Consider the following 25,822-nt stretch of genomic DNA (forward strand, 5'->3'; position numbering starts at 1 on the left):
TGCACTTAGTTAATGTGTAATGCTTATGAAGTAGCAAAAGCCATTCCTACTAATTAGGAAGCAATCTTTCTGCCAGTGATTTTTTAACAAGATTTATACATATAAAGGTTTAGATTAAAAAAAACTATCATTATTAAATCCAGTTGTAAAATGTTATAAAACTCAAAGCTTCTATGGACTTTTAGAGCAAACTTGTTCCAGGAGTAAAGTGCAGAAGCTATAAGTTTTTGTAGTAGATTCAGCTGTAACAAGCCATTGTTTACACTGGAAGTAAAGTACGTTATAAAATCATGCTACCTCTTTTATCTTACCCAGAGAATAAGGTAGAGCAAAGCTTTAACATTTATTCATTCATGAAATAAATATATGACCTAAATTCTTCCACAGAGTAACTCCTCTGAAGTCAGCAGAGCTATGTTAAGGATAAGTTTGATCTGATGTATGGCTTCCTGCTTTCTTAAATGACACGTGTGTTTGTTTGTGTTTTTATGAATGGAATTGAAATATAAAACTTTGATGGAGCTAAGAGTAGCAGTTATCAAGAAACAGAAGTATTATGTATAAACTTGCATTAGAAAGAGTGACTTTCAGGATGAAACTCTGAATTCATGTATAAACACTGTACATTCACTGTCTTAGCTGAAATGAAACAAAAGCAGGTTTAATACTACTGTTTAAGGAAACTTTTCTGCTTTTTAAATTATTTCATTTTTTATCTTTAAATATTGCAGTAACCTATCAGAGAGGAGGAGATGCCGTAAGCAGTGGAGGCAGGTAATTATGTGCTTTATTTGTAAATTGTGTACAACAACCTTTAAAGATACAGGGAATACAGTCGTCCTTGTAAGTGGTGGCATAACAGCAACATGACAAAATGCATTTTAATGTACAATATTAATGTATACATTTGGACCGTGTATTTTTCTGCTTAGAAAGAAGTGATTTGAGTTCTAGGTTGATTTCCAAAGAATGGGTCATGGGTATTTTTAGCTGTGTTGCTTTGTTAACCTGCAAAAGCTGCACCTCAAAAAAATGAGCAGCAGAGGGAGCACTTTAACTTCAAAATAGAGGTCTGATGGTAGTAGCTGATTGAAGGAGTAGAAGTAATTAAGTCGTGGCATTTATGAAAATTAAGAAATATAGATGGCTCGCAAACACAACAGAGAAAAAAAAACATTTATTGGAAAATTCTTCTGAAGAGACAAATTGCTTGTAAGGTGACTTGTTAAGAAAAAATCTTGCTATCAATGCAAAACAGTTAAAGCATCACTTGCAAGAAATCTGCATTAGAAGAGAGAGAAACAGGTAGGTTTTTAATTTAAAGCCTTCTTCTTAGAGAAGCAAGTCTATTCCAGATTTAGGAGTTAACTAAAATATATTTACTGGCTTTATGTTATTTGTTAGTGAATGGCAATGAGAAAACAGTGATTTATGTTTCCCACACAGGGATGGAGATATCCTCAGGACACAAAACAACAGTTTTAGCAAAAAAAAAAAAAAAAAAAAAAAGGCATGTCAGAGCAGTGTCACTTTATTAGCACACTTTTTTTTTTTTTTTTTCCTCTGGCATTTTCCATGCATACCCTTTTGTAAGCATTTGAGTTAAGGATTTGGCATGATACTGGAATAAACATTAAAATCTCAGAGAACAGCTGGGTGATAAATTCTCATATCAATTCCTGTTTCACAAGTAGTATCTTGTTATTCCTAATTTGCAAGACCATACAAAAATTTGGTAATGGTAAAGATTAGGCATAAAATTAAACATTCCCAGTATGGTAGAATGCTATGCAGATATATTAATCTGCTGCTGCTACTGAACCTGGCACATTAAGAGCAACTGCAGATCTCTGTGTCTGAACTGCATGCTGCTTGTTGCTGTACCCATAAAACCAAGGAGGAAAACCTCTAGAACGTTTACCATGCGATGTTTGAATGGACAAACCTATAAATCACTGGGTTGCTGCCTTCACCCAGGATAGTGAGAAAATAAGAGGGAGCAGATACGGACCATCTTTCCCTGACAAGGTTGTTCAGAAAGATACACAGTTAACAGCCTTTTGTGCTCTTTGTGCCACTGTGCTTTCGGCTTTTCTCATAGCATGAGGTAGACAAAGCACAGTCGCATAGATGCAGAGGACAGAAATGAACCCAGAAGTGTCTGCATCATGTGCAGTCATTTTGGAACTGCTGAAGAAGCAGCACTGGTTTTTACCGTCCTTGTTCTAAGGATCAGTGTTGCAGTCTAGCAGTGTAATTGGTTCAAGGTGCTAACATCTTTGCTTCTTTTGTTCATTCAAGTATATCGCATTTACAGAGCATCTGACATTGTACAGTATTTAGTAGAATATAAAAACACGATTCTGCTATATAAAATGTCTTTGCATATGAAAATCTTTACTCTTAATTTCATATTCAGTGCTTTCACTTTCCCGTATTATATTCACAATGTTTTGGAAGGGTTTAGCATTTTAGCCAAGTGCAGTTATACAAGCATGTTAAAGCAGTATTTAGAATTCACATTCAGCTATTTCAAAATAATGCATGTTTCAATGATGCTGAAAAAATACCCACTTCTGTGGCAATCCCCCTTCCGGACAGAATTCAAGTAATGGTAATTAGAGTGGATTGACTCCAGCCAGCATCCAGGCACCCACACAGCTGCTTGCTTGTTCCACCCCACCCCAGACCTAGGCCAGCATTTGAAGGATTCAAGTAATTAACTGCAGAGGTTAAAGATCTTTGGAAAAGATTATCTCCTATCTTGTACCAGGCCATGGAGCTGCAACGCAAACATCTCGGTCCACAATTCCACCTAAATGGCTCCAGCAGAGTTTTCCCATGCTTATATACCTCACAACTCATTTCTTACAGGACAACTTGCTTAAATGCAAAGCAAATTTTAGCAGCAAAGGAAGTATCGTTCTCTATACAAAAATCCAATGCACAAGCCTTGGAAGTGCTGGAACATTCTGGAAGGCTTTGTCTTCTCCAAATGCCTTGAGATATATTTTCACTGTAAGAATTAAAGGGAAAAAAAAATATAAAGGCAGGTTATTTCAAATTGTCTGGGCTGCTCATGGGACAACATAGTTGTACATTTATTTCAGATTTACAAAAAATATTTGTCTAATGCATGTGTATTTGCTGGTTTGTTAGTCTGACAGTAAGTCATGCCTCATCACCTCTCATGTTAAATTGCCAGGTGACTTATGCTATGAAGAAATATGTTCACATATGGATGTATAGATGTTTTGAATGTCATTCTGAGATTGTGATTTAAGCCTGCAGCATTAGCAGACTACATCCTCCATAACAAACCACGTGCAGTTTGTATTCTCAACTAGTGATTTCAGAGGTTAACATTTTATTTTTTAAGAACATTTCCAGTGGTTCCATATGATCATAACAATAGTAGTACCTGATAGTGATTAGTACCTTTTTTATGAAGATTAGTCTTCATAAATTACCAAAAATTTGTGACTATTCACTTGCAAAAATTTTTTTTGCAAGTGAATCTTATTTCTCCATATCCATCTTACTTCCATGCTTGAGGTTTGTACTATTTGTTTCAAATACCAATCCCCCCCCCTTTTTTTTTTTATCTTGTTTTCTTTAAGAAATAAGGAGAAAGGATGCCAAGAAAAATGCAGTTCTTCCCTCCAACCTCTGCCCCTCTCCCCTATTCCCCCCCCAAAAAAAAGCCAATAAGCCTAAAGCGTTACAGACATTTAAAGGGTGCACACAGATATATATGTACAGTTCAACACTTCTGAGTAGGAGACTATATAAAAAACTAGAAACAACTATACCAAAGAATCAAGCTGTTTTGCAGTGCTCAAGCCCTTACACTGAGAGAGTGGTGAGGTGCTGGCACAGGCTGTCCAGACAAGCTGTGGGAGGTGTTCAAGGCCAGCTAAGGTGGGGCCCTGGGCAGCCTGAGCTGGTGGGGGGTAGTCCTGCCAATGGCAAGGGAGTTGGAAATAAACGATCTTTGAGGTCCCTTCCAACCCAAGCCATTCTGTAATTCTATGAAACATGGCATGTAGCTTAATGTGAAGAATGTAATTGCAGCTTGAGAATGTCTCTGTTTAGTTTTTGAAGTGACCAAACTTTGTTTCTAAAGGCCAGGACTCCTAAACATCAGTGAACCAGCCACGCAGCCCTGGCTAGCAGATACTTGGCCTAACACGGGGAACAATCACAATGACTGCTCCATCAACTGCTGCACCTCTGGCAACGGAAACAGTGATGGCAACCTTACGACATACAGTCGACCAGGTTAGATATGTTTCTGTCTTGTTAAGGAACTTTCTTTACGCAGTATATATTAAAATACATGAGAACAGATTTACTTTTCTTTTTAATTTCCAATATGTTCACATTTAATGTAGTTTCATTCCACTATGTCATGATTATGCTTTCTGTTCATCTTTGAATCCTGATTTTTCCGTTTCTTTCGGTCCCCAGCCAGTTGTGTCAAAAACTGAAGGAGCCTTTGCAGTGTTCCATGTTACCAAAAGCTGCACTGAACATGTATGTTCTCACATTTGGCAAACATAAGGCAACTTCATTTTGTTTTGTGTATCTTTGTTACTTGGATGGCGAAGGACAAGTACCAAAATGGTACCAGTGACATTTTCAACCTGTTTAGGGCATGTTGGGTAGAAAGAAATAAACATTCTCTACTTGCCAGACACTCTTTGGCACATTAAGAACCTCCTTTGGGATTCCAGTCTGTACAAAAGTGGATAGTTGGTTTTCTATTTAGGATGTGTGAATAAAAATAAGTTAACTTCACTATCTGAAAGCAATTGTGAAATACTAGGTTAAGTGCTAAATCCCAGGAGCTTGGGCAGGATTCACAGTAGTATCAAAGAAAACTTTGTGAGTGCAGTAAGAAGACAAAAGGAGAAAATTATCTGAAAGTACTATTTGTTACAGAATTTGTTTTACAAAGACCTGATAATCCTTTTGTTTTAACACAATTATTGTAACTGGTGAGGAATGAAAATGTATCTTTTCCATATTGCCTACAGTCTGCCAGCATCTGTGGCTAATTTTTGCTAGGAACACTTCCTAGAATTTCTGAAAGGAAATATGATTGCCTATAGTGAAGTTGCATAAGTGCAAAACAGCTTTACCTCCAGCATAATTAATGTGAAACCAGCCATAATGTGATAGCGGTAATTCATCTCCTGCTGTATCCTGTCTGACAGTGACCAGTGCCAGGTGCTTCAGGGGAAGGTGAGAGATTTGAACATTAGGGATTTGTGTTTTTTTCTGCCCGAGGATATTATACCCACAAATAGCTATGTAGAGATTTCTGATAGAGACATGAGACAGCAGTATGCACTGGCAGCTATAAGGGCAAACTGCATTTTGGGGTGTATTAAACCTTGCTACATCTAGCACTGGTACAGCTTCACCTTGAATACTGTGTGCAGTTCTTGGCTCTACCATGTAAAAAGGCTGTTAAGGTCCTTGGAAGCGTCTGGAGAAGGGCAACAAAGCCAGTAACAAGGCTGAAGGCTGAAGGAGAGGCTGAGGACCCTTGGGCTATCTAGTTTAGAGAAGAGGCCAAGAGGTGAACTCACTGCTCTCTGTAGCTCTGTGAGGAGGGGAGGCATAGGGCAGTGCTGAACCCTTCTCCTGGGAGCTGATAACAGGATGGGAAAAGCACAGAGCTGTACTAGGATAGGCTTGGGCTGGGCAGCAGGGAACGTTTCTGTATCATGAAGTTAGTCAAGCTCTGTTACAGGTTTCCTAGAAAAGTGGTTGATGCCCTATGCCTGTCAGTGTTCAAGAGGCATTTGGACAGTGTCCTCAATATCATGCTTTAATTTTTGGCTTGCCCTCTGAGCCCTGAGTCCTGTGAGTCTAACTTTTGGCAGTTAGACTCAATGGTTTTTGATAGTTTCTTCCAGCTGGACTATTCCTTTCTGTTCTATTTGACTCTGTTTGATTCTGTTCATCTCTTGTAGCAAGCGCAAATGGCAGATTTGAGTATCTGAAACTTAACAAATTCAGTAAAGGAGAACAATGACATTTCTAAGACTTGCAGACTGTTATAACAATGGTTATAGCAGCTTGATTTAGTTTTAATATTAAGCTTGGTTGTGTTGCAAAGTGTTTCCTTCCTCTGAAGTAGAGATTATAAGCTTAGGGGTCAGACAAGATGTTCCTAGTGGTATAGTAATCTCTTCTACCTTAACAGAATAGGAACACGTTGTTCTAAGGGGAAATGCTACAGAAATGTATAACAGGATAAATCTTCTGTTATATAGGTTGGGCCAGTTTTGTTTAAGTACTTTGTATGAGGAATTCTATTACATTTATATAAAAAATGTCTCTTCTGCATATATTGTATAGATTATATTGCCCAACACAAAAATCAGATGCAGTTGAAAACGGAAGGAGGGAGAATTTATGCCACAAGTGACTCTACAGGATAATATACCAACGCATGAACTATTGGGAATTAGGAATATATTGGATATATAATTGCCCAGTATAATATAGTGCCCTTGGAAAGGAAAAAAGAGTTGTGTGGTCTCAATAGGTGAGAGAAAAATCAGGAACGAAGACATTTAAGAAGAAAGAATCATGAAGGTGAAGACTGTGAGACAATAAATAAATAACAACTCACATAAGAAAGAAAAATAAATCAAACAGTAAAACCTTCAAAAATACAAGCTGAGGGGTATGCAGTGTGCAATGAATAAATTGTATGTGGCATGTTCTGGTACTGTTCCTTAATCACTGTAAATGGAGATCACTAATTTTCTTCTTCAAGTATTATTTTGTTCCTCCTTCTTTCAGAAAATATTTCTCAAGAAAAATGTATGTGTTAGGGAATATTTTTGAAATTGAATGTCATTTCATGTAGTACAATAGTCAAATCCTGAATTCTGTACTTATTTTTAGTTGGCAATCTTTCTAGTAAAATAAATGCAGCCTTCACAGGTAATGGACTTCAAGTTTCAATTCAAACTCGTTAACATAAATACTACATATTTTTAAAGATGAAAAGTATATTCCTGGTGATTGTTACATAATTATTGATGCATTAATCAGCTGGAAAATGATAATTCTTGTATAATGACCATGGAATGCCGGTTTCACTCAACCTCCTAAATGCCTATCCACAGACTGCATTACTCCATTCAGTATTCTTCTAAAAGACTGGTTAAGGAAAGGAAAAAAAAATTGCTGAACTACTGTCATAGAAGATAGAGAAGCTGGAAAGGCAGACATTGATTCACACAGTAGTGGCCTCAGCATCAGTGCACATTTGGTTAATGTATGATTGTAATAAGTACTGATCTAATGATGCAATAACTATTAGAAGAATGAATTTATGCTATCTATGCTGTCTACATTTAGCACACCAGAATGGTGGTATCACTACAGTATTACCCTGAAGGATTCAAAACCATTAGCAAAAATCCAGAGTGTTTTCCTGTCTTTTTGTTTTAAACCAAAATACCATACTGTACAAGGAAATAATGGTAAAATAAAGTTTTGCTGCTGGGTACTGAGTTACCTTTAACACTGTACTGTTTCCCTTCAATTCTGTTAACAAGAAATCATTTTTCAGTCTGTTTCATAAAAATCTGTTGTGTACAAGTTTCTTATACTGATAACAGGAGTCTAAATTCTGTTTATTCTGTGTTGATTCAAAATGACTGTCTCATAAAGTTATTGCCACTATACGATTTTTGGGTTGATAAATGAAAATTATCACAGTGATTCATTGGATGCCCATACTATCAATGTGGCCAAAATAGGAAAAATAAAATTAAAATTAAAAAAAGAAAGAAACAATGCTAAAGGAAAAAAAAAGGAAAAATAAACAAGGTAAGTCATAGCAGATACAATTCAGTAGATCTCAATTTGCAGTGAAACAGAAGAGACTTAATACTGTACGTAATAACTTATGAGGTAAATTATATTCTGTAAATTTCTTAGTTAATTACAGTAGCTCATGGTTATGAACCGTATAGCTTTGCAGTGAAAAAAATTTAAAGGGAATTTCATTGAAAGTATAGCGTAAGCGAACAGAATGACCTTTTCTTTTTTCTTTCCTCTGTGGTTAGCCGATTGTATAGCAAATTACAACAATCAGCTGGACAACAAGCAGACAAACCTGATGTTGCCTGAGTCAACTGTATATGGTGACGTGGACCTAAGCAACAAAATCAATGAGATGAAAACCTTCAATAGTCCAAATCTAAAGGATGGAAGATTTGTCAGCCAACCTGGGCAGCCCACTCCTTATGCCACCACTCAACTCATCCAGTCAAATATCAGCAATAATGTTAACAGTGGCAGCGGGGATACGAATGAGAAACACTGGAAACCCTCTGTTCAGCAAAAGCAAGAGGTTGCACCCATACAGTACAACATTATGGAGCAAAACAAATTAAACAAAGGTGAAGAGTTTTTAGCTTGTTTCTCCTCTTTAGGCATCAGAGGGGTTCTGACCTTCTGGTGCTGGGAGTCTAAAGCTTTCAGGTTCGGCAGTTACAGTCTTCTGTGGTGCGTTTAGATGTCTTCCTCTTTAGGTTTAGAAATTGTCAGCTAACAGTGTCAGAAAGTTAATTAGCACCACAATAACCTTCAGATATTGAATTTATTATAACAAATAAGAAGTTGTATCTTTAGAAAAAAGCATTGTATAAAATATATTTCCTATGGATTTGAGATTAATTTAAATTTAATAGTAGTGAAGGGATTGGTTAAGGCAGAGGCTAGATATTTTATTCATAAGCCAGATGCATGGTAGTTACATTATACTCTACCTTAAATTTTAAATAGGTCAACCTACTCTTCCCAGTCGTGGATGGAGACTAATTAAATCTACATGTTCATGTAAATGAATGAAATTTTGCATATGAAACTCTGTAAAATTGTATTGTATTGTACACTGGGGACAGAAATGGAGCTATACAATTCATTTTAGACTTATTCCTAGCAAGCCTTCCATTCACATATTCAGAGGCAATGCTACTGCACACAATTTTGGAAACTAAATTCCTTTGTTACCCTGACTGAAGTCTGTGGATCCAGAAGCTAAAAATAAATTGATTTCAGTGTTAACGTGAAACATCAGAATGTACCTTTGTGGCCTTGAGGGCATGTGGGAGTTGGAAGAAATAGGTATGTGATTTCTTGCTGGCCCTCTGGGCTACCATGCAACCTCTTTTAATAACCTGATTTGCAAAACAGTATCCCTAGGAACTGGACTCATTCTAACTTTGAGCTTCTTGCATGGATTGTTATAACTCAAGTGGTCGCATAATGATAAGTTATGCAGTAAAAAGATGCACTTCATTACAGGAATGTTGATTCCTCTACCAGACCTATTTGCTCATAGAGTTCAAAGGGTGATATAAAATGTGATACCTTCACTTGATATAAACATTTCAAAAGAAAATTCAATTTTTGTGGCTCTTTACTAGAGGGTAAAAGCTGTATTTTATTTTATTTTATTTTATTTTTTTGTAATTATGTTTTCTTTCATGAACTGTGTATTACATATCTGTTTTGGAATTAAAAGTATGTTTTGGTTTTATACCCTGGAAGATACTGCATCTTTCAAACTGTGTATATTACAGCTGCATATTCTCTAGCATATTGTAGTGTGGAAGGCCCCCTTAAAGCATTGTCTGCTGACAGTCACATATACATATTTCAGAGTGTTGATTTACTGTTTATCCTCTGTGTAAACATATGCAGTATGTAGAGCTTCAGCGTGGTCTGTGGAATGCAGCTAGGCTGAGAAACTATTACAGAATACACTCTGGTGTGGAATTCATCATTTTGCTCTTTTTCCCATGCTTACATTATCACAAACATTTCTGCAGCAGATGGGGACTGGATTCTTAGTTTTGTTTATTTTTGTTTTCTTTTGCCATTTTATGAGTCAATATTCTGATCTTGGATTTCTCATTTCCTAAGACAAAACCATCTTGCTGACAATTATACCTACAGCTTTTGTGATGGGAAATAACCATTTTGATGAGTTAAATGCTATGCTTCATCGTTGCTACTTTATGTCCAATGGTTCTGTTTATGACGCAGCTTTATTTGCCGTATGAAGAGTAACTCAGCTCCCTTATGTTCTCTGTAAATTATAAATACTTTTTGGCATGAAAGTACTGTTTTCTCAGATGAGCATTTTACTTCTGAAAGATTTTGGGGGATCTGGTTGCCAAATCTTGATTTAAAAGTCAAATATGTATCAAGTGCTTTAGAACTGGAGAATGTGGATACTGTCATAGACATTGGCAAAAAGGATCCCGTGCATTGCTAGGATTTACATGAGCCAGTATAATCAGAAATCTTCTTATGAGTAGTAGACATTGAATGAAGACCTCCTCTGTTGTAAACCAAATTCAGTGGAGCTGCGCTGTTGTTCCAACAAACCATTCAGCACTTGTCATACAGGACTGACTCTTCTGTGGGTTTGTCACCTCTGAAATATAAAAAGCAGCTACCATAGTCCACTGGCTGCCTTGTATGCATAAATTAAGCAGAGACCATGTAAAATCAGTCAAGGTGATGATCTATTCATATGCAAAATGCCCACATAGATCTATATATCATTGCAGAGGCATTGCCACTATCCTGTGTGTAGGATTTCATTTTACTTCATTTTTGCAATAGAGCTACTCCCATGATTTTCCTTTAAAAAAAAATCAATGTTTGTTGTTTTTTTTTTCAGTATTTTCAGGAAATCTGCTTTGTGCTGTGAAGCAGATATATAGAAGTAGATCTGTTTCTAAAGAGTAGCATTAACTATACTATTAAACTTTCAGATTACCGAGTAAATGACAGCATTGCTCCAACAATTCCATACAACCAGTCATATGACCAGAATACAGGTGGATCCTACAACAGCTCAGATAGAGGCAGTAGCACATCTGGTGAGTATCTAAAATGTTTGCCAAGTGTGACAGTGTTTGGTCCTTCTAGCCATTGTTAGCACGTGTTACTGGACTTAAAGGAAGGATGATAAACACAGGAGAATTACGTAGTGCAGGGATGTTAAGCAGTGTGAAAACTGGTTCAATAGGTGCCTGCATTTTTGTTGCGTTCTAGTGATGGCTTAGTGCCATTTAAATGTACATTAGTTGATTGTTGAAAACTGTCAAAACCATGAAATCAAGTTGGATTTGGATCTCCTAATGCTCATACCCTACTCGCTAATGCTGTGATCTCCAGGTAGAAGAGTCATGACAATTATTTTAATTTATGTGTGAACTGTTGACTTCCTTATGCTTACTGACTCCTTCTCCATCTGTTAGCTCTATGCATTCGAAAGAATTTTATGTCCAGAACAATCGCAAGGTACCCAAAGATTTTTTAACCAACCCCATAAACTTTAAAAGAGCATTTATATGTACAGCTATTTTTACAGAATTCAGTCACTATGTCTCAGAATGCTCTTGTACATCATTCAAATGTAGACAGTAAATAATTCAAGTTAAATTTTGTTTCTCCTAGGCATCTTGTATGCAAAACACCAAACTGTCCTTTCTAGAAATCTTGAAATGAAACGTAGATTTTTGCACTGGGGAACACTGACAAGGGAACTGAAATTGTGCTCTGTGCTCTGGAGCAACAAAATATGGTTTAATTGCTATTGTATTGGCATTAACTGCTAAGTTTCAGCTTCTATATTTAGTAGAGGGGTGGGAGATTTTCAGAGGCAAATAAGAACCATGCATAGGCTTGATCTGGTATTTATTGTAAATCTGGTATTTAACTTATGCTTATCTCTCTTGAGCTGATGATAGGCTGAGCTATGATCACAGTCACAGACTTGGTGGAGTTCTGCTAACGAAGGCTAGAGCTTTCCTTTTCACTTTCTATTCTGCTGTCTCCTTTGATAACCTTGTCGCCTTAATCCTAACCTGCACTTTGTCTTAACCTATTACGACTGAGCTTGTGCCTGTGGATGAATGGAATTCTCAATGGCTGAGGTGGATGAGCATGGCTCCTAATTCTCCCATCTGTTCATGGTGTTCCTGTAGGAATCAGCCTTTTACCTAGGTCTGTAACACAGGAATGTGGTGCTGAGTCTCTTCAATGGCTTTAAGATCTGAAATTCAGAATGAAACGTTTCAGTGTGTGAGCCTATGCGTATTAAAAAAGAAGGTGATATTCTCCATGCTGACACCTATTATGGTTATTCTAATGCTAAAAATTTATAGTCCTATACCACAGACTCCAGTGGGAGTGAAGCAAGGTGACCAGAGTAATAAATTAATTGTGCTGAACTTAGTATATGTCACGGTGCTTAGGGAAGAGAATGCAGATGATGGTCGCCTTGGGATGCTTAAGGATCTTGCTTGACATACAAGATACACCAGAAAAATAATTGTGCATAGCAAAAATATACTGATATACTGATATCTGGCAGCTAGTGTGGGCAACAATAGGCAGAACTACTATATGTAAGAATAGAAAAACCGAGGCAGCAGAAGTGAGAATAACAAGCTTCTTAAATCTCACTGCAGCATATTTAATCTTTTATCTAAGCTTAACTATGAAAGTATAAAACCATGTCTCAGTTGAAGAAGAAAACATATTTAATGGTGACTTTATCTGCAATTAAAGAAGTAACAGTAACAAAGAAGGAAAAATGTATACAAAAGAACAATGGTAGAATCCCTTCTGATCATAACCATGTCCAAAGTTCAGATTCAAGACCACCTGAATAATTGTTCTTATTCAAAGTTGTTGGAATTGTTAAAGCTGCATTGTTCTATTATAAGCTATAATTTCCCAATTTCCCAGTAATGGTAGCTGAAAACATGTGAGCTCTACTTCATCGATCTTTGTTATTTTAGTTCTGCCAGCAATTATTTTCAACTGCACCTGCCATTTAGACTAAAACTGGTAATTTCATTGTGCCTAAAACGTTTCAGTGGACAAGTACAAATTACATATATTCAGTGACTTAATGCAACAGTGGAACTTTAATAGATCATATCTGTATCATATTGTATTTTAGGTTCCAGCAATTAAATAATATAAAGGCACTTTTGAAAATATGTCTACAGCTCATTTGTTTTAGATGATAATCTATAATGTAATTAATAGAAGTGGGAAGCTCATTCTTAATTACAGTGCTTGTAAAATTATTTTATAGTTTTATCACATTTTGACTATTTATTAACAATTCTACTCTTGTATTCTGTGTGGTTTTTTTCCATGCTATGTAAATTTTCTAGTTAAGTTCAACTACTTAAGAATATGAGTAGTTCTACAATGAATGTACAATAGCAAACTGGTGTAAAAAGAAGGAATACCAGTTTATTCCAACTCATCACAACAGGAAATTCCTAGAAAATTCAAGAGAACATGGGACTATGTGTATTCTATTTTTCAAAGCACAGTGGTTAGCAGTTATTTGAAAGCATTACAAATATGTACTACTTCTTATTCACAGGGAGTCAAGGGCACAAGAAGGGTGCTCGCACTCCAAAAGCTCCCAAGCAAGCTGGCATGAACTGGGCAGATCTTCTTCCACCCCCTCCAGCACATCCACCTCCCCATAGCAATAGTGAAGATTACAGTCTTTCAGTGGATGAAGGGTAAGAAAGATAAATACATAATCCATTTCTACTTTTAATTGTTAGTTAATTGTACAATAACTTGTTCTGCAAGCTGGCATTGAGACATTTCTTTGGTATCATTCTGATGCTGCTCATCAACTGGCTGTAGACTATCTATTTAAAGAGACTTAATGACAGTGGTGTACATCCAGTCAGTACATCTTTACTAAGCTGTTTTCAAGAGCGCATATAATAAGGATTTTTTTTTTTCTGAGCTATTTATACATGTATCAAATATGCTAATTACACAGTAAAAATATAAGTCCTTATTTTCTTAAAAAAATAATTTTAGCTATGACCAAGAAATTCCATGTCCAGTCCCACCTGCAAGGATGTATCTGCAGCAAGATGAGCTAGAGGAAGAGGAAGAAGATGAGCGAGGTCCTACTCCACCTGTCCGAGGAGCAGCTTCCTCTCCAGCCGCTGTCTCCTATAGCCATCAGTCAACTGCCACTCTCACCCCTTCTCCCCAGGAAGAACTCCAGCCCATGTTACAGGACTGTCAGGAGGATCTGGGTCACATACAACACCAATCTGAACGGAGGTGTGTCAGTGCAAATGCAGTGAGGAAGATGTGACAAAAGATATCTTGGCCCCACTGAAAATTCCAGTTGAACTCAGTGAGGCCAAGATTTTTCCCTTGATGTTTAATCTGTTAATATCTAACTTCTGATCCAGAGTACTAGAACTATTTGTAACCTAAGAAATATGTAATTAAGTTGCTTTATTATTATACCACGGAAAGAAATGCAGTATATCACTTTATGGTACGTGCAGTGCTGACACAAGTTAAATTCACAGCCATCAGGATATTAAAGTGGTATCGTTAACACAGCTTACCATATAATTACAGTTCCATTGTTTCCAATAGATTTACTGCATTATTACCATAAAATAGCATGCATTATTTCACAGTAACTGTGCAATTAACTTGTCACCCATATGTATGAATATATATATAAATATATAATTTATATATCCTATAGATTTTCCCCCTCTCATAAATCCTAATATAGTAAATTACTGCTTGCAAAATTTTCTTAACATTTCCTCCTAACCTCATTTAAAAGAATGACCAACTTTAATAAAGATAGATATTTGCTATGGGGAAATTTTGTTTCTTCTGTGAGTTGCCTTTAGTGCAAACTACTTTGCATGTATACTCAGATTCTGTTCCATAAAACACTGAATTCTGAATGAGGCTTTATATGTATAATACTTACTTGTCTTGCTTTTTGATAATATGATGCAGCTTTTGCATTTAAAATTATATTCCTTTTCTCCAGTGGTTTGCATATGTTGTTTATCATCATAAGGATACCAACCTAACTGTAATAATACTGTCATACTTTCTGTTGTGAGCAAACTACAGGTTTGTTGTGAGCAAACTACAGGCTTGTTGCGAGGCTTGTTGCGTCTAACTTTTGATTTTATTCCTATGGCTTACTGGACATTTATGGATGTATTTTACAGATTTTTTTTTTTTTTTTTTTTTAAGTTAGTTCAATTTTTTGTGTTTCCTTTTTTAAGTAAGCAGTAGTTATTAATATTCTTTTTTAATGGCTAACAACTGCTTTTATTTTTATTCCTTATTTTGCTTTATCTACTTTGTTTTGTATCTCTTTTCTTTGTTTGCTGAGGTAACACTTCCTGTGCTGTTTATCTTTTTTTGTTCCTCCATCTTCCTGAATCTTTATAACCACTCTTTTTATTTGTGGATTGCTAATAATATTTTCCCATAATTTTGAGCAACTCTAGTACGTAGGAGCACAGAAGTGTTCATTTTAGCACTTCTGTCTGCAGGAGTATTTAAAAGTTAAATTAGCTGGATGCTTAAAACAAAAATTGAAATACTAAGTAAATGACCTCAGATTACATGTTTTTGGGAAGTAAGACACACTGAATGGAATAGGCATTGGAGCATATGTATGCAAACACACATAAACAGAAAGTTCTCTCAGTTTAACGACTCAAGGCAGGTCACTATAAATAGTCACCGAAAAAAGTTGAGTTTCATGTTCTAGGATATTCCAGTTTAAGCTCCTAAGGAATATTATTTACTCATTGAATTGATGGAAAAAGTAGAAAGTCTTTATTCTTTCCTGCAACGGCTAAGCCTAGTTTTTCTGAAAGTCTTACCATTGTTAGTGGGTAAGTTTCACTTCTGTACTTCTTTAAACATTGTGTTTTTTTTCTTTTTGCTATACCCATTGCATCACTTAAAAAAGATTCATATAATTCCGTTTACTTAATTGGCAAGTCTTTGGTGACTATCTTTTTTATTTAATGGTGTTGATATGACCTGTGGCTTTGCTGTTTAATTGTTGGTTGTGCTCAGCAGATGTAGCCCATTCTGGAAGGAAATTTCTGTTTTGAACATAGTGTGACAATGCTTTCCAGTTAAAAATGCACTGAATATTACCTGTCTGCACTGTTTTCATATTTTTTGCTAAGTGGTAGTTTCATAGTGAACATGAATGCCAAAAATACTGGTTTCCATACTTTTTGTTACCTTTGTAGTCCTGCTGAATTATTACCTGAATTTCTGATGAAAACCAGATGATAATGATTGTATACTGTGACATGTCTCTTTCTAATTAGCTTGATAAATTTATAGCATACTGAATATGTTGTTTGGAAGAATGGACAAGTAGAGGAAAAACTAAAGATTAATGGGATAGCAGAAGATGTCAATGTTTGAGTTAAGATCAGAGATGATGTCATTACTAAAGCAAGAACCACTGCATCAGATAAAGTGGACCAAGTATTGTTACTCTGTATGCCCATGAACAGCTGCTCTCACTTAGCCTATCCTTAAAGGCTGGCAGGCACACTGTATTCCAAAAATGCTAACATATTTTACCATCGGTTGCCTGTCTAATAATACTAAAGCCTAGAGAACAGGAAGACTGGCAAACACCTTGTGAGGATGGTTATCACATGATCTTGAAATTAAGAAATTTAAACTGTATTGAGCAAGGCCTCTAGTCAAAGGCAGGTAGAGCTTCATGTGTTCTAATGGCTTCTGTTCTTTTTTGTTCTATGAAATTGTTATTGGTAGATATCCCTAACTTGTATTCATTACATTGAGTACTTCTTATCGAAAATGGAAAATAGTGTCTAGATAATGCAGTCCAGGGAGGTTGCAGCTTGTTCATGCCGCAAAGTATTATTTTTTTCCCTGCTAAATTGTCCTTTCAGAGTTAGTATTTCATTTATTAAAAGAAAAAAAAAAAAAAATCACCTGCAAAAAATAAAAGATTTTAGTTCGCCAGCCATTCAGTGAGATAATGCAGAAAATTTTCAAGAAAGGAAAAATAACTGGAAATTATTGCAAAATGGACAGCAGTATAATTTCCTGGTAAGCAAAATCAACAGTCCAGCTATTGCTGTAGAAAGTATTTCTTTCTTTGAGACAAATGTTAATTAAAGATCGTGGCCCTGCAAAGAAAGCCTGTTGTCAGTGGTAATGCCCGGGACTTTAGAGAGAAGTTTTGAGTAAACAGAAAGTCAAAAGAATTAAATCTAATACATTACCTCTATAAATTTCAGACATCATTGCTGATGATTCTCAAGCTCAAAATAAATTAACCACCTACCTGAATTTTGGTATCCTTAAGATGTAGCATTACAGTAGATTATTCTTTATTTATAATACCACCTAGGCCAATTTGAAAAATAAGGAAACATCAGTATCTCTTTTGTTATCTTTTTGAATCATTGGGGTGGGTGGAGGGAAGATGATGTTTTTTGAGCGATCTGTTTCGACTGAGGTTTCAAGCTTCTACTGTAGTATACTGACACTTCTGCTCTTACTCTCAAGTGTTCACAAATGATTTTTTTAATTAGTCACACACTACAAACACCTCTTCTACTATCTGTACATGAATGATGTTAGGAAATGAGGAGTTTTATGCAACATAGTCTGATTTCCACTAAAATCAGTGCTGCATATTTTGATCAATTTACTCTCCTTTTTCCTCTATCTTTGTTATATGATTTCAGTTCTTTTTACCTTTGTATTTTTATGCAGACGTCAGCCTGTGAGTCCTCCACCCCCTCCAAGGCCTATCTCTCCACCACATACCTATGGATATATCTCAGGGCCCTTGGTCTCTGACATGGATACTGACGCACCAGAAGAGGAAGAAGATGAGGCAGATATAGAGGTTGCTAAGATGCAGAACAGAAGACTCCTTTTGCGTGGCCTTGAGCAGACACCTGCCTCAAGCGTTGGTGATTTGGAGAGCTCTGTGACAGGGTCCATGATCAATGGCTGGGGTTCAGCTTCCGAAGAAGATAACATCTCAAGTGGGCGGTCTAGCGTTAGCTCTTCAGATGGATCATTTTTTACCGATGCAGATTTTGCACAGGCCGTTGCAGCAGCTGCAGAATATGCTGGCTTGAAAGTAGCCAGACGTCAAATGCAGGAAGCAGCAGGAGGTGAGTCTGTCCTGTGTTTGATAAGAGAAGGGGGGAAAAAAACTCCATTGTGACATGTACTTATTCACAACCACTTATCCACTAAATTCCTGTTCTTATATTTGGGAATTCAGGAAGGAAAAGAGGGGGAGATTCTCACTAGTGGAAGAGGCAGTATGGGACTTTTGCTGGAGCTGTTCAAATAAATTGCCACTCTGTATGTTTTCACATAAGTAATTCTTATTTTTTTTGCCTCATTGGTTGTTGCCAAACTTAAGCCCTGTTCTTGGATTTCCAGCCACAACTGAATAAGCCTAGCACAGTCTTGCCTAGCTGTGCATGACTTACAAAGCTGTGGAGCAAAGTTTAGAAATCACTTCTTTACGTAAAACTGCTTAATCAAAGGTAGTAGTATGTGTAAATATGAACATTTTTGATATTATATTTTTTTTCTCCAAGCTCACCATTCTGATGCCCATTTCTTATGTCCCTATCACATTTTACACTCAAACCTTTCCTCTGGCAATGAATTATCTGAAAATGTACAGTTTCAAAAATACGACACCTTCATTATAACCAAGTGTGCCCTTACTCTTTTAGAAAAGTGTCCAGTCAGTTCTTTTCTAATAGGTACTGTTTTTGCTAAGGGGTAATTAAAAATATATATATAAAATTACATCCTTTTCCCAATGTAAGGCTGTCTTCATGAGAGATTTAATGTCTCTGTATTGAAATGTCCATATAAATACTAAACCTTCAGAGTCTTATCTTCCCTTTATTTGAAAATATTTGTAACTGTTTCCCATTTCATATTTAATTATTAACTTTTGGAGAATGCTATTTAACTCTTATTGCTGTATTATTGAGATGAACTGGCTTTGTGCTGATTTCATAACTTGACAGCTGTTATTAGTTAAAGTTTAGATGATAGATTATGAATATGTGGGAAGAACATTTCTTTTTTTTTTTTTTTTTTTTTTCCTGAATCAGTGAAAAGATTAGTGCTTTGCTCTTGCTTTGCAACATACTGGTTATAGGCAATGCCGGCTTTATATAGGTAATCAGCAACTTGATTAGTCCCAATGAAAGTTGTCATAGTTAGCTAAGAAATAAGAATTCTGCAGTATGTAATGCCAATTTCAAGCAGATCTATGAATATTTTGTCAATCCTATTGAACTGCTAAACCTTGAGTATTGAGGACCCTGTTATAATTGTGTCCACGCTGACACCATGGATTTGCAACATTCCTCTCTCATTTCTGATATCCTCTCTGAGTTAACAGTCCTTTGTTTCATTTCCACACAGCTGTTCATCATGAGGAGTGAGAGGGGAGGTAATTTAGTAATTCTGGATGAAATCCTGGCCAATTGAAGTAGGTGGCAAAAGTCCCATTCGAACCCATGGAGCCAGGATTTAATACATTTTCTACAAATGCATTCATGCAAATATATGTGTGTGTGTGTAAATTTATATATTTAGAAAAGATTTTTTAACATCTTGTTACTATTACATGTAAATAATTTTACAACAGTTGAGTTCATGGAACAGTGACTTTTATGTATTGATATTACTTCTACCTGACTGCACATCCTGGAAACATGACAATTCTTATCTGAAAATAAGCTATGATAAAATGCTAGTCATATATCCACAATGCATTCTTAGTAATTCACTCAAAGCTGTGCTGGGGCCATCTTTAGCTAAGTCCTGCTAGAGACTTGCTCTACTTCATGTGAAGGGGAATTCACAGTGCCCAAGCCAGGGGAAGTGAAGCCCATTTTAAGAGTGAAACATTTTGTTGCCTGTGTAAGCCTGCTGGGCTGGAAGCTTATCTGTACTTGACTGCGTATGGTTCTTAGACTCCTTGAGCAAGAGCTCCCATTACAAACCAGTTGGATAGTTCATGTGGAACTAAGCCAGCCTATTAGTAGGATAGCAAATGTTTCTTTTTAGTTACGTCTTACTCTAAAACTACTTACAGGTAAGAATGAGAGTATTAACAGTATTATGACAGTATTTTTTAAGTGCTATATAGGTAGCTAGTTCTTATGTGAAAAAAGAGAAGTGTGAAGCATCTTATTTTGAATGAGAAAAATAATAGCTATTGTTCTGTAACAATTTTCAGGCCGTAGACATTTTCATGCATCACATTGTCCCAGACCCACCAGCCCTGTGTCTACTGACAGCAACATGAGTGCTGTTGTAATACAGAAGGTCCGACCTGCCAAAAAGCAAAAACACCAGCCAGGACATCTGCGCAGAGAAGTCTACACAGATGGTGAGTCCACTGAAACGGGTGAAAACGTCAGTGAACCTTTCTAACTACACATTCAGTGTGTGTGTGTGTGTGAAATTTTTCCACAGAGATAACATTATGCTTCAGAATTCAGTGATTTGTGTTTCCTGTTGCTAAACACAGTGAACAGATTAATCATTTTAAATGCCGTAGTTCCTTAATCCTGTACATTGATGCTGCCACTCAAGAGCCTTGCACCTGTTTTCTGTAGTGTCCTAATCGGCTAATTACCATCATTATTTAAGAGCCCAGATAGCATAAATAGTACAATCATTGAGAGTAATGTGTGGTTAGGATTAAAATCTTCATTCCTGTGACTAAATATTAAAGCATCCGGAATGTGATTTTTTCTCAAAAAAAAAAAATTAACCATTCAAATGGTGGACAACAGAAATCAATGAATCTTGACCACAGCATTCTTGCAAGCAGTTAGTGTATGAGTAGGAGCAAAATTTAATCATCTTCTCTCATGCCTTCACACACAATATCAACTCTTGCTGAAAAGACAGTGCTTGTATTCCCTTGGGACCACAGAAGGATAATGCAAACATTGTGATGTTGTCTAGAGAGAGCCTTTAATGAAAATGCCTCAGGTGGTGCAACTTTTATTAAACCACCACCTTCCAGTTTTATAAAACAACCCAAGGGCTTTGTTGGAAATTCATGTTAGATAAATTCTCAAAGACTTAACCCATCTTGTCAAGTTTGCTAAATTTGCTAACTGGGGGAGGGGAAAGAAAGGCACCATTCCCCACCTCCTGGATCTCGGCAACAACAATCTGATTAGGACTTTCATTACCAGGCTGAATTTTTTCAAAGAGGGGCATCATTTGCTATTATCATATGAAAGCCTAATATTATAGATCCTTATCCAGTGTTACTAGAAAGGAGTTTTGAGCCACTTCTCCCTATGATTCCTGCCACTTGACGAAAAAATTTAATACAAAGCTCCCAGCACAATGAGCAGAAGTAATTTAGCAATGAGTGGTTGTCCGTGCTATTATCTGTACTTTATCCTGAGTATTTTCTCTCACTAGCATATATCAGATATTAGACTGCATTAAATACTGGCATGACACAGTGCACCTGGGCCTCTTGGCTTATGCCCAGGCCCCTTCTGTCAGTGAGACTAAGCTGCTGGAATATTATCTGATTTCAAGAGGTTATTACAGTGGTTTTGTGCATGTTTGCTTCTGTGAAAGGACAGCACAAGGTGTAAATCCCAAAACTGTTTCAGAAATGTTACATTTATTACACTCCTGCAATGGCATTTTTGCAAGCTTTTAAGTACATTTTATCAGTTTTTACTATCTTGAAAGGAATGTTCTTTACTGAATAATTGGCTGAGCATCAAACACAACATATATAAACAGAACACATCAGAAATAAAATCTGGATAGGAGCTTTATTTGGCCATTTTCTTCTAATACGGGAATAAATTAAAGGAGGACCAGCATTTGATGACAGGTCTTTGGGAAAGTAATTATACAAAGTTAAGTCATAGAGCATTGTGATTAGATATTGCAACAGATTTGACAATTGTGATCAATATTTGTTTTGTGTTGCATAGCATGTGCTTACTTCAGCGTATTTTCTAATTAGAGAATTTTTGCTAACCAGTTTGGTGTGCAATACAGTGTGGTCATTCAGAAAAGCAAATTATGGCTTTAATTCCTGCAGGCATAATCATAGATAATAAAACCCAGTTCAAAGATTGAAGGGCTTTCTTTGGTTTTGTTTTCCTGTTGGTTTTGTTGTTGTTGTTGTTTTAACCTATATCAATTTACATAGTGTTTTACATGCTTGGAACCTTACTGAAGATTATAACCATTCGCTTTAATAGCTACAGCTATTAAGTATACCATCCCTTTAGAATTAGCTGTAAAATAACATCTACTAATTGTTTTTCTTAAGTGGAAAAAAGTGATACGGAAATATGAATGAAGCATTTGAGCATAATTGACCTTTCCCAGATCAGCATAGGCTTTTCTGCTGGCTTGATGCCACAGTGTTACTTATCTTTTTTATGAAGTATTATCTATTATGAAGACTTTGTTTTCTCGGTGGGTGAGCATGCGTGTTTCTGGTAGAAGAAAACTGCCATTGTTCATCTAAGCATTTATTGCTGGCCACAGCAATAAAGTAAATATTGAAAAGAGAAGAATACATTGCTTCATTATTTTCTCAACCTTTTAAATTGAATTTACTTTCATAAGTAAAGAATTTTCTACTGTTCCCAAAGAACCTGAATTAGTAGCTGGTAGCAGTTTGTTGAAATACTTGTGTTGGAAAGAATTTATGCAGTTAATCGATGAGAAGGATATATAAATAAATTAAGTATCTGCAGTAACATTTGAAGAATATTATCAGCAGAGATGTACATATGTCATGTAAGATTCCATACATTTTTTCTTTGCATAGCAAGATTTGGAAAAGAGGTTAGTATTTCTGAAAGTGTGTTTGTTACTACTTCTGCCCAACAAGACCTACCACTAACCCCATACAGATAATAGCAGTATTATAGTCTCTGCTAGCATAAGTTCAAATCAGTTTCTCCTTTATGTGGAATGAAATTTTAGCTCAATCGCATTATTCTTTGACAGTCATCCTGGTGGTAAAATGTTCTCCATATTTGTTGCTAAAAAATTTTTGCTCTGTAGATGGTAAGGATTAAAATGTATGATTTTTTTTTAATTGCTCTTCATCTAGCCTTTTGGAGTTAGTGACTAAAAGTGTATTACAAGAACCAACGGATGTATGCACCTTCTCAACCTTGTCTGACCTACTTACATATTAGATTTAAGAAACTGAATTTTAAAGGAATATTTTTCTAAAACATTGTATATGAAAGTCACTTCTCAACTGTGATAAATTTATTCATCAGTAATGTCAATCCTTGGAATTGTAAGCGTGTAGATTTAAAAAAAAAAGGATAAAAGTCCTTTGTCATTGCTTAGGTTCAGTAGGTTTTTCAATATAAATTACACCACTGATGCTGTTCACATGAGATTTTAAACCCTGATTCTCTTTTAAATCTTTCAGTGTCAAAGGAAAAAAATATTAACATTTTCATAACTAACTGTTCAGGTCTGCAACTGAGATATTTATCTGTGCTGTCAATGACATGACATTAGGGCAGCTCACACAAGGCAACTGAATATTTACCTCATATTTACCCCATATTTACTTGGATTTTCACTTTGAAATGTAAGCCACTGTGCGTGCCAACATCATTTGTACTTGTTTATGCCTCTATCTGTGAAAAAATCTACCCTGCACAAATTTCAGCAAGGTAAAAAATAATTAGAAGTGCATTTCTTACCTCTGTAAAAAACATGTTTATTATTGAATAATAATAAATTTTAGATATCTGGTCTCTTTGTAGCCCTTACTAAATATATATTTGTTAGTGCTGATTTTGTTGCTGAGGGAGGTTTTATGCAGTGAAAGCTGGTTTAATATAAAAAAACGTTATGTAAATGCACATACAAGTAATAAAATCATAATAACAGCAACCCACGGCTTGTATACATCATAATGGGCATCTATTTATTCACCCAGTTATTGTGTACATTTTGAGTCATGTTTCCATAAATAACTTCAATACATAAATAATATTAGCTGAGGTTATTACATATCTAAGAATCTGAAATGATCTTACAAAGTCAGGAAAAATCTTGAGTTTTGCATGCCTGCATTGATATGTAATAGAAAAAAGTCTGCTCCATGTTATCAAGAATTGCATCAAATCTATAATTACTATTTTCTTCAGGATATGACTGTAAGAATCTACTGCTCTTTAGGAAGAGTTGTATAATAAGGCCTACTTTCTTCATTTATCACTATTTGCAATTTTTTTTTTTTTCTTATTTGTGATTTCTCCACTTCAATGCAAAACTAGCTTAGTAGATTCTTCTTCCCTGCTGTCTTTCCGCTTCTCTCATGATTTCTGCATCTGTTTTCATTTACAATCTTACTGAAAATAGTCATCCACCTTTCAAATTACACATATGGGAGATTTCCCCTGCAGACTATGCATACTTCAAAATGGCATCCATTGTTTTTGCTAAGTGGGAAGCAGTACAATAATAATACAGAAACATGAATGAAGCATGTGTGTACTTCTGACCTGTAGCAAACATTTCTGAATTCTTTATATTGGTTTGACGTTTCTCTGTGATTTATTTTTTATTCCTTACAATGGAAGCTTCCATTTTCCTTTTAGTAAGAAGTGTGCCAGTTTGTACTGGAGGAGGCAGATTGAATCTAGATTTTCTCTGTGATCTGAGCTGTTAAAATAAATACCACTGGGGTGTAATAGTGTTGACCTCGGATTTATTTATTTTTTTTCTCTGTACAGGATTCTTCTCAGTAAGGAGTACTCTGTTACAATGAAGATTTTTATAGTTTCCCTGCAGGTTGCAAAAATGTTCTCAAAAGAGAATATTACTTTTCTGTAGTTATTGTACTGTAGAGCTACTGATATTTTGTGAAGCTTTTTTTTATACGAGCGTGTCTTTCCTTTTTGTGGTCAAGACTTAACACCTCTTTGTTCATTGTCCTGTCTGGCTGGATAGGATTCTTGTATAAAGTAGTTTGTTCCAAGTAATATTTTATAGGCAACATGAAATATGCTGATTCTTGCCTTTGGTATTAAGCCAGTGCACTGGCATGCCAAAACTGTTGGAGACTGGCTCCAAGAGTGACTGAAAATGTGGATATTAAGTCTCTAAACTTCCTTTATTATCAGAAGGACAATTCAGTGCTCTTACAAGCAATAAAGACAGTCAGTGGGAATTGTGTGACACAAAATGTTGCATGAAGTTCTGCACTTCCAGAGGTATACAGTTCTGAGTTAGAGATTTGTAGTTTGAGTATTTTTATCCACCTGGGATTCTGAGAGAAGAAGTAGCGAGGAGGATGTTTTTCTGAGAAAAGAAAAGTGGGTATTTCTTCAAGCTGAGGCAGATTTTATTGTTGTTGTTTTATTTTGTCCTAAGCAAGTTCTATAATCACTAAAAATATTCTCCAGAAGTGGTAAGGATGACATCTCCAGCTTTGTTTGAGAGCAGTTACTGTGCTTGATATGCTTTGGCCTGGACTTGGTATGGTCTGAGCACTGGGCTCTCATGGAATGTATCACATCCTATACTGGACAGAGTCCACACAATCCTAGTTGTTGATTTACAACAGGATACATACTTCTTGAGACCAACATTTTTTGGAGCAGGTATTGACGCAGTGTGTCTGGGGCTAGGCAGTGCAGTGAATTTGATTTGGTTTGCTCTTCTGTGGCTAGAGTCCACAATGCATAGTGGATGTAGGCTGAGTGCTATTGTGATGTCTGGAGTTTTATTGCTAAAAACATTTAGGGAGTTGTGGATAACAAAGGAATGCATCAGAACTGATTCTGTACTTTCTTGCCCAGCTCAGTTGTAGTTAATGTTTGAGAAGTTAATGAATGAGAAGTTGCCT

General features: G+C 36.1%; 1 protein-coding gene across 4 annotated transcripts in view; it reads left to right on the top strand.

The window, feature by feature from the left end:
• The window catches only part of ROBO1 (roundabout guidance receptor 1), a 507,540-nt gene that overhangs the window by 475,569 nt on the left and 6,149 nt on the right, over positions 1-25,822 (top strand). For all 4 annotated transcript variants that reach the window (XM_090121053.1, XM_090121063.1, XM_090121072.1 and 1 more), the window contains 8 exons: positions 732-774; positions 4,127-4,281; positions 8,100-8,435; positions 10,824-10,931; positions 13,463-13,607; positions 13,921-14,172; positions 17,662-18,071; positions 20,177-20,329. In XM_090121053.1, coding sequence (XP_089977179.1) covers positions 732-774; positions 4,127-4,281; positions 8,100-8,435; positions 10,824-10,931; positions 13,463-13,607; positions 13,921-14,172; positions 17,662-18,071; positions 20,177-20,329 — 1,602 coding nt within the window. The remainder of the gene's footprint in view (positions 1-731; positions 775-4,126; positions 4,282-8,099; positions 8,436-10,823; positions 10,932-13,462; positions 13,608-13,920; positions 14,173-17,661; positions 18,072-20,176; positions 20,330-25,822) is intronic.

This window comes from Phasianus colchicus, chromosome 1 (assembly GCF_987193195.1).
Source record: "Phasianus colchicus chromosome 1, bPhaCol1.hap1.1, whole genome shotgun sequence".
Classification (NCBI taxonomy): Eukaryota; Metazoa; Chordata; class Aves; order Galliformes; family Phasianidae; genus Phasianus; species Phasianus colchicus.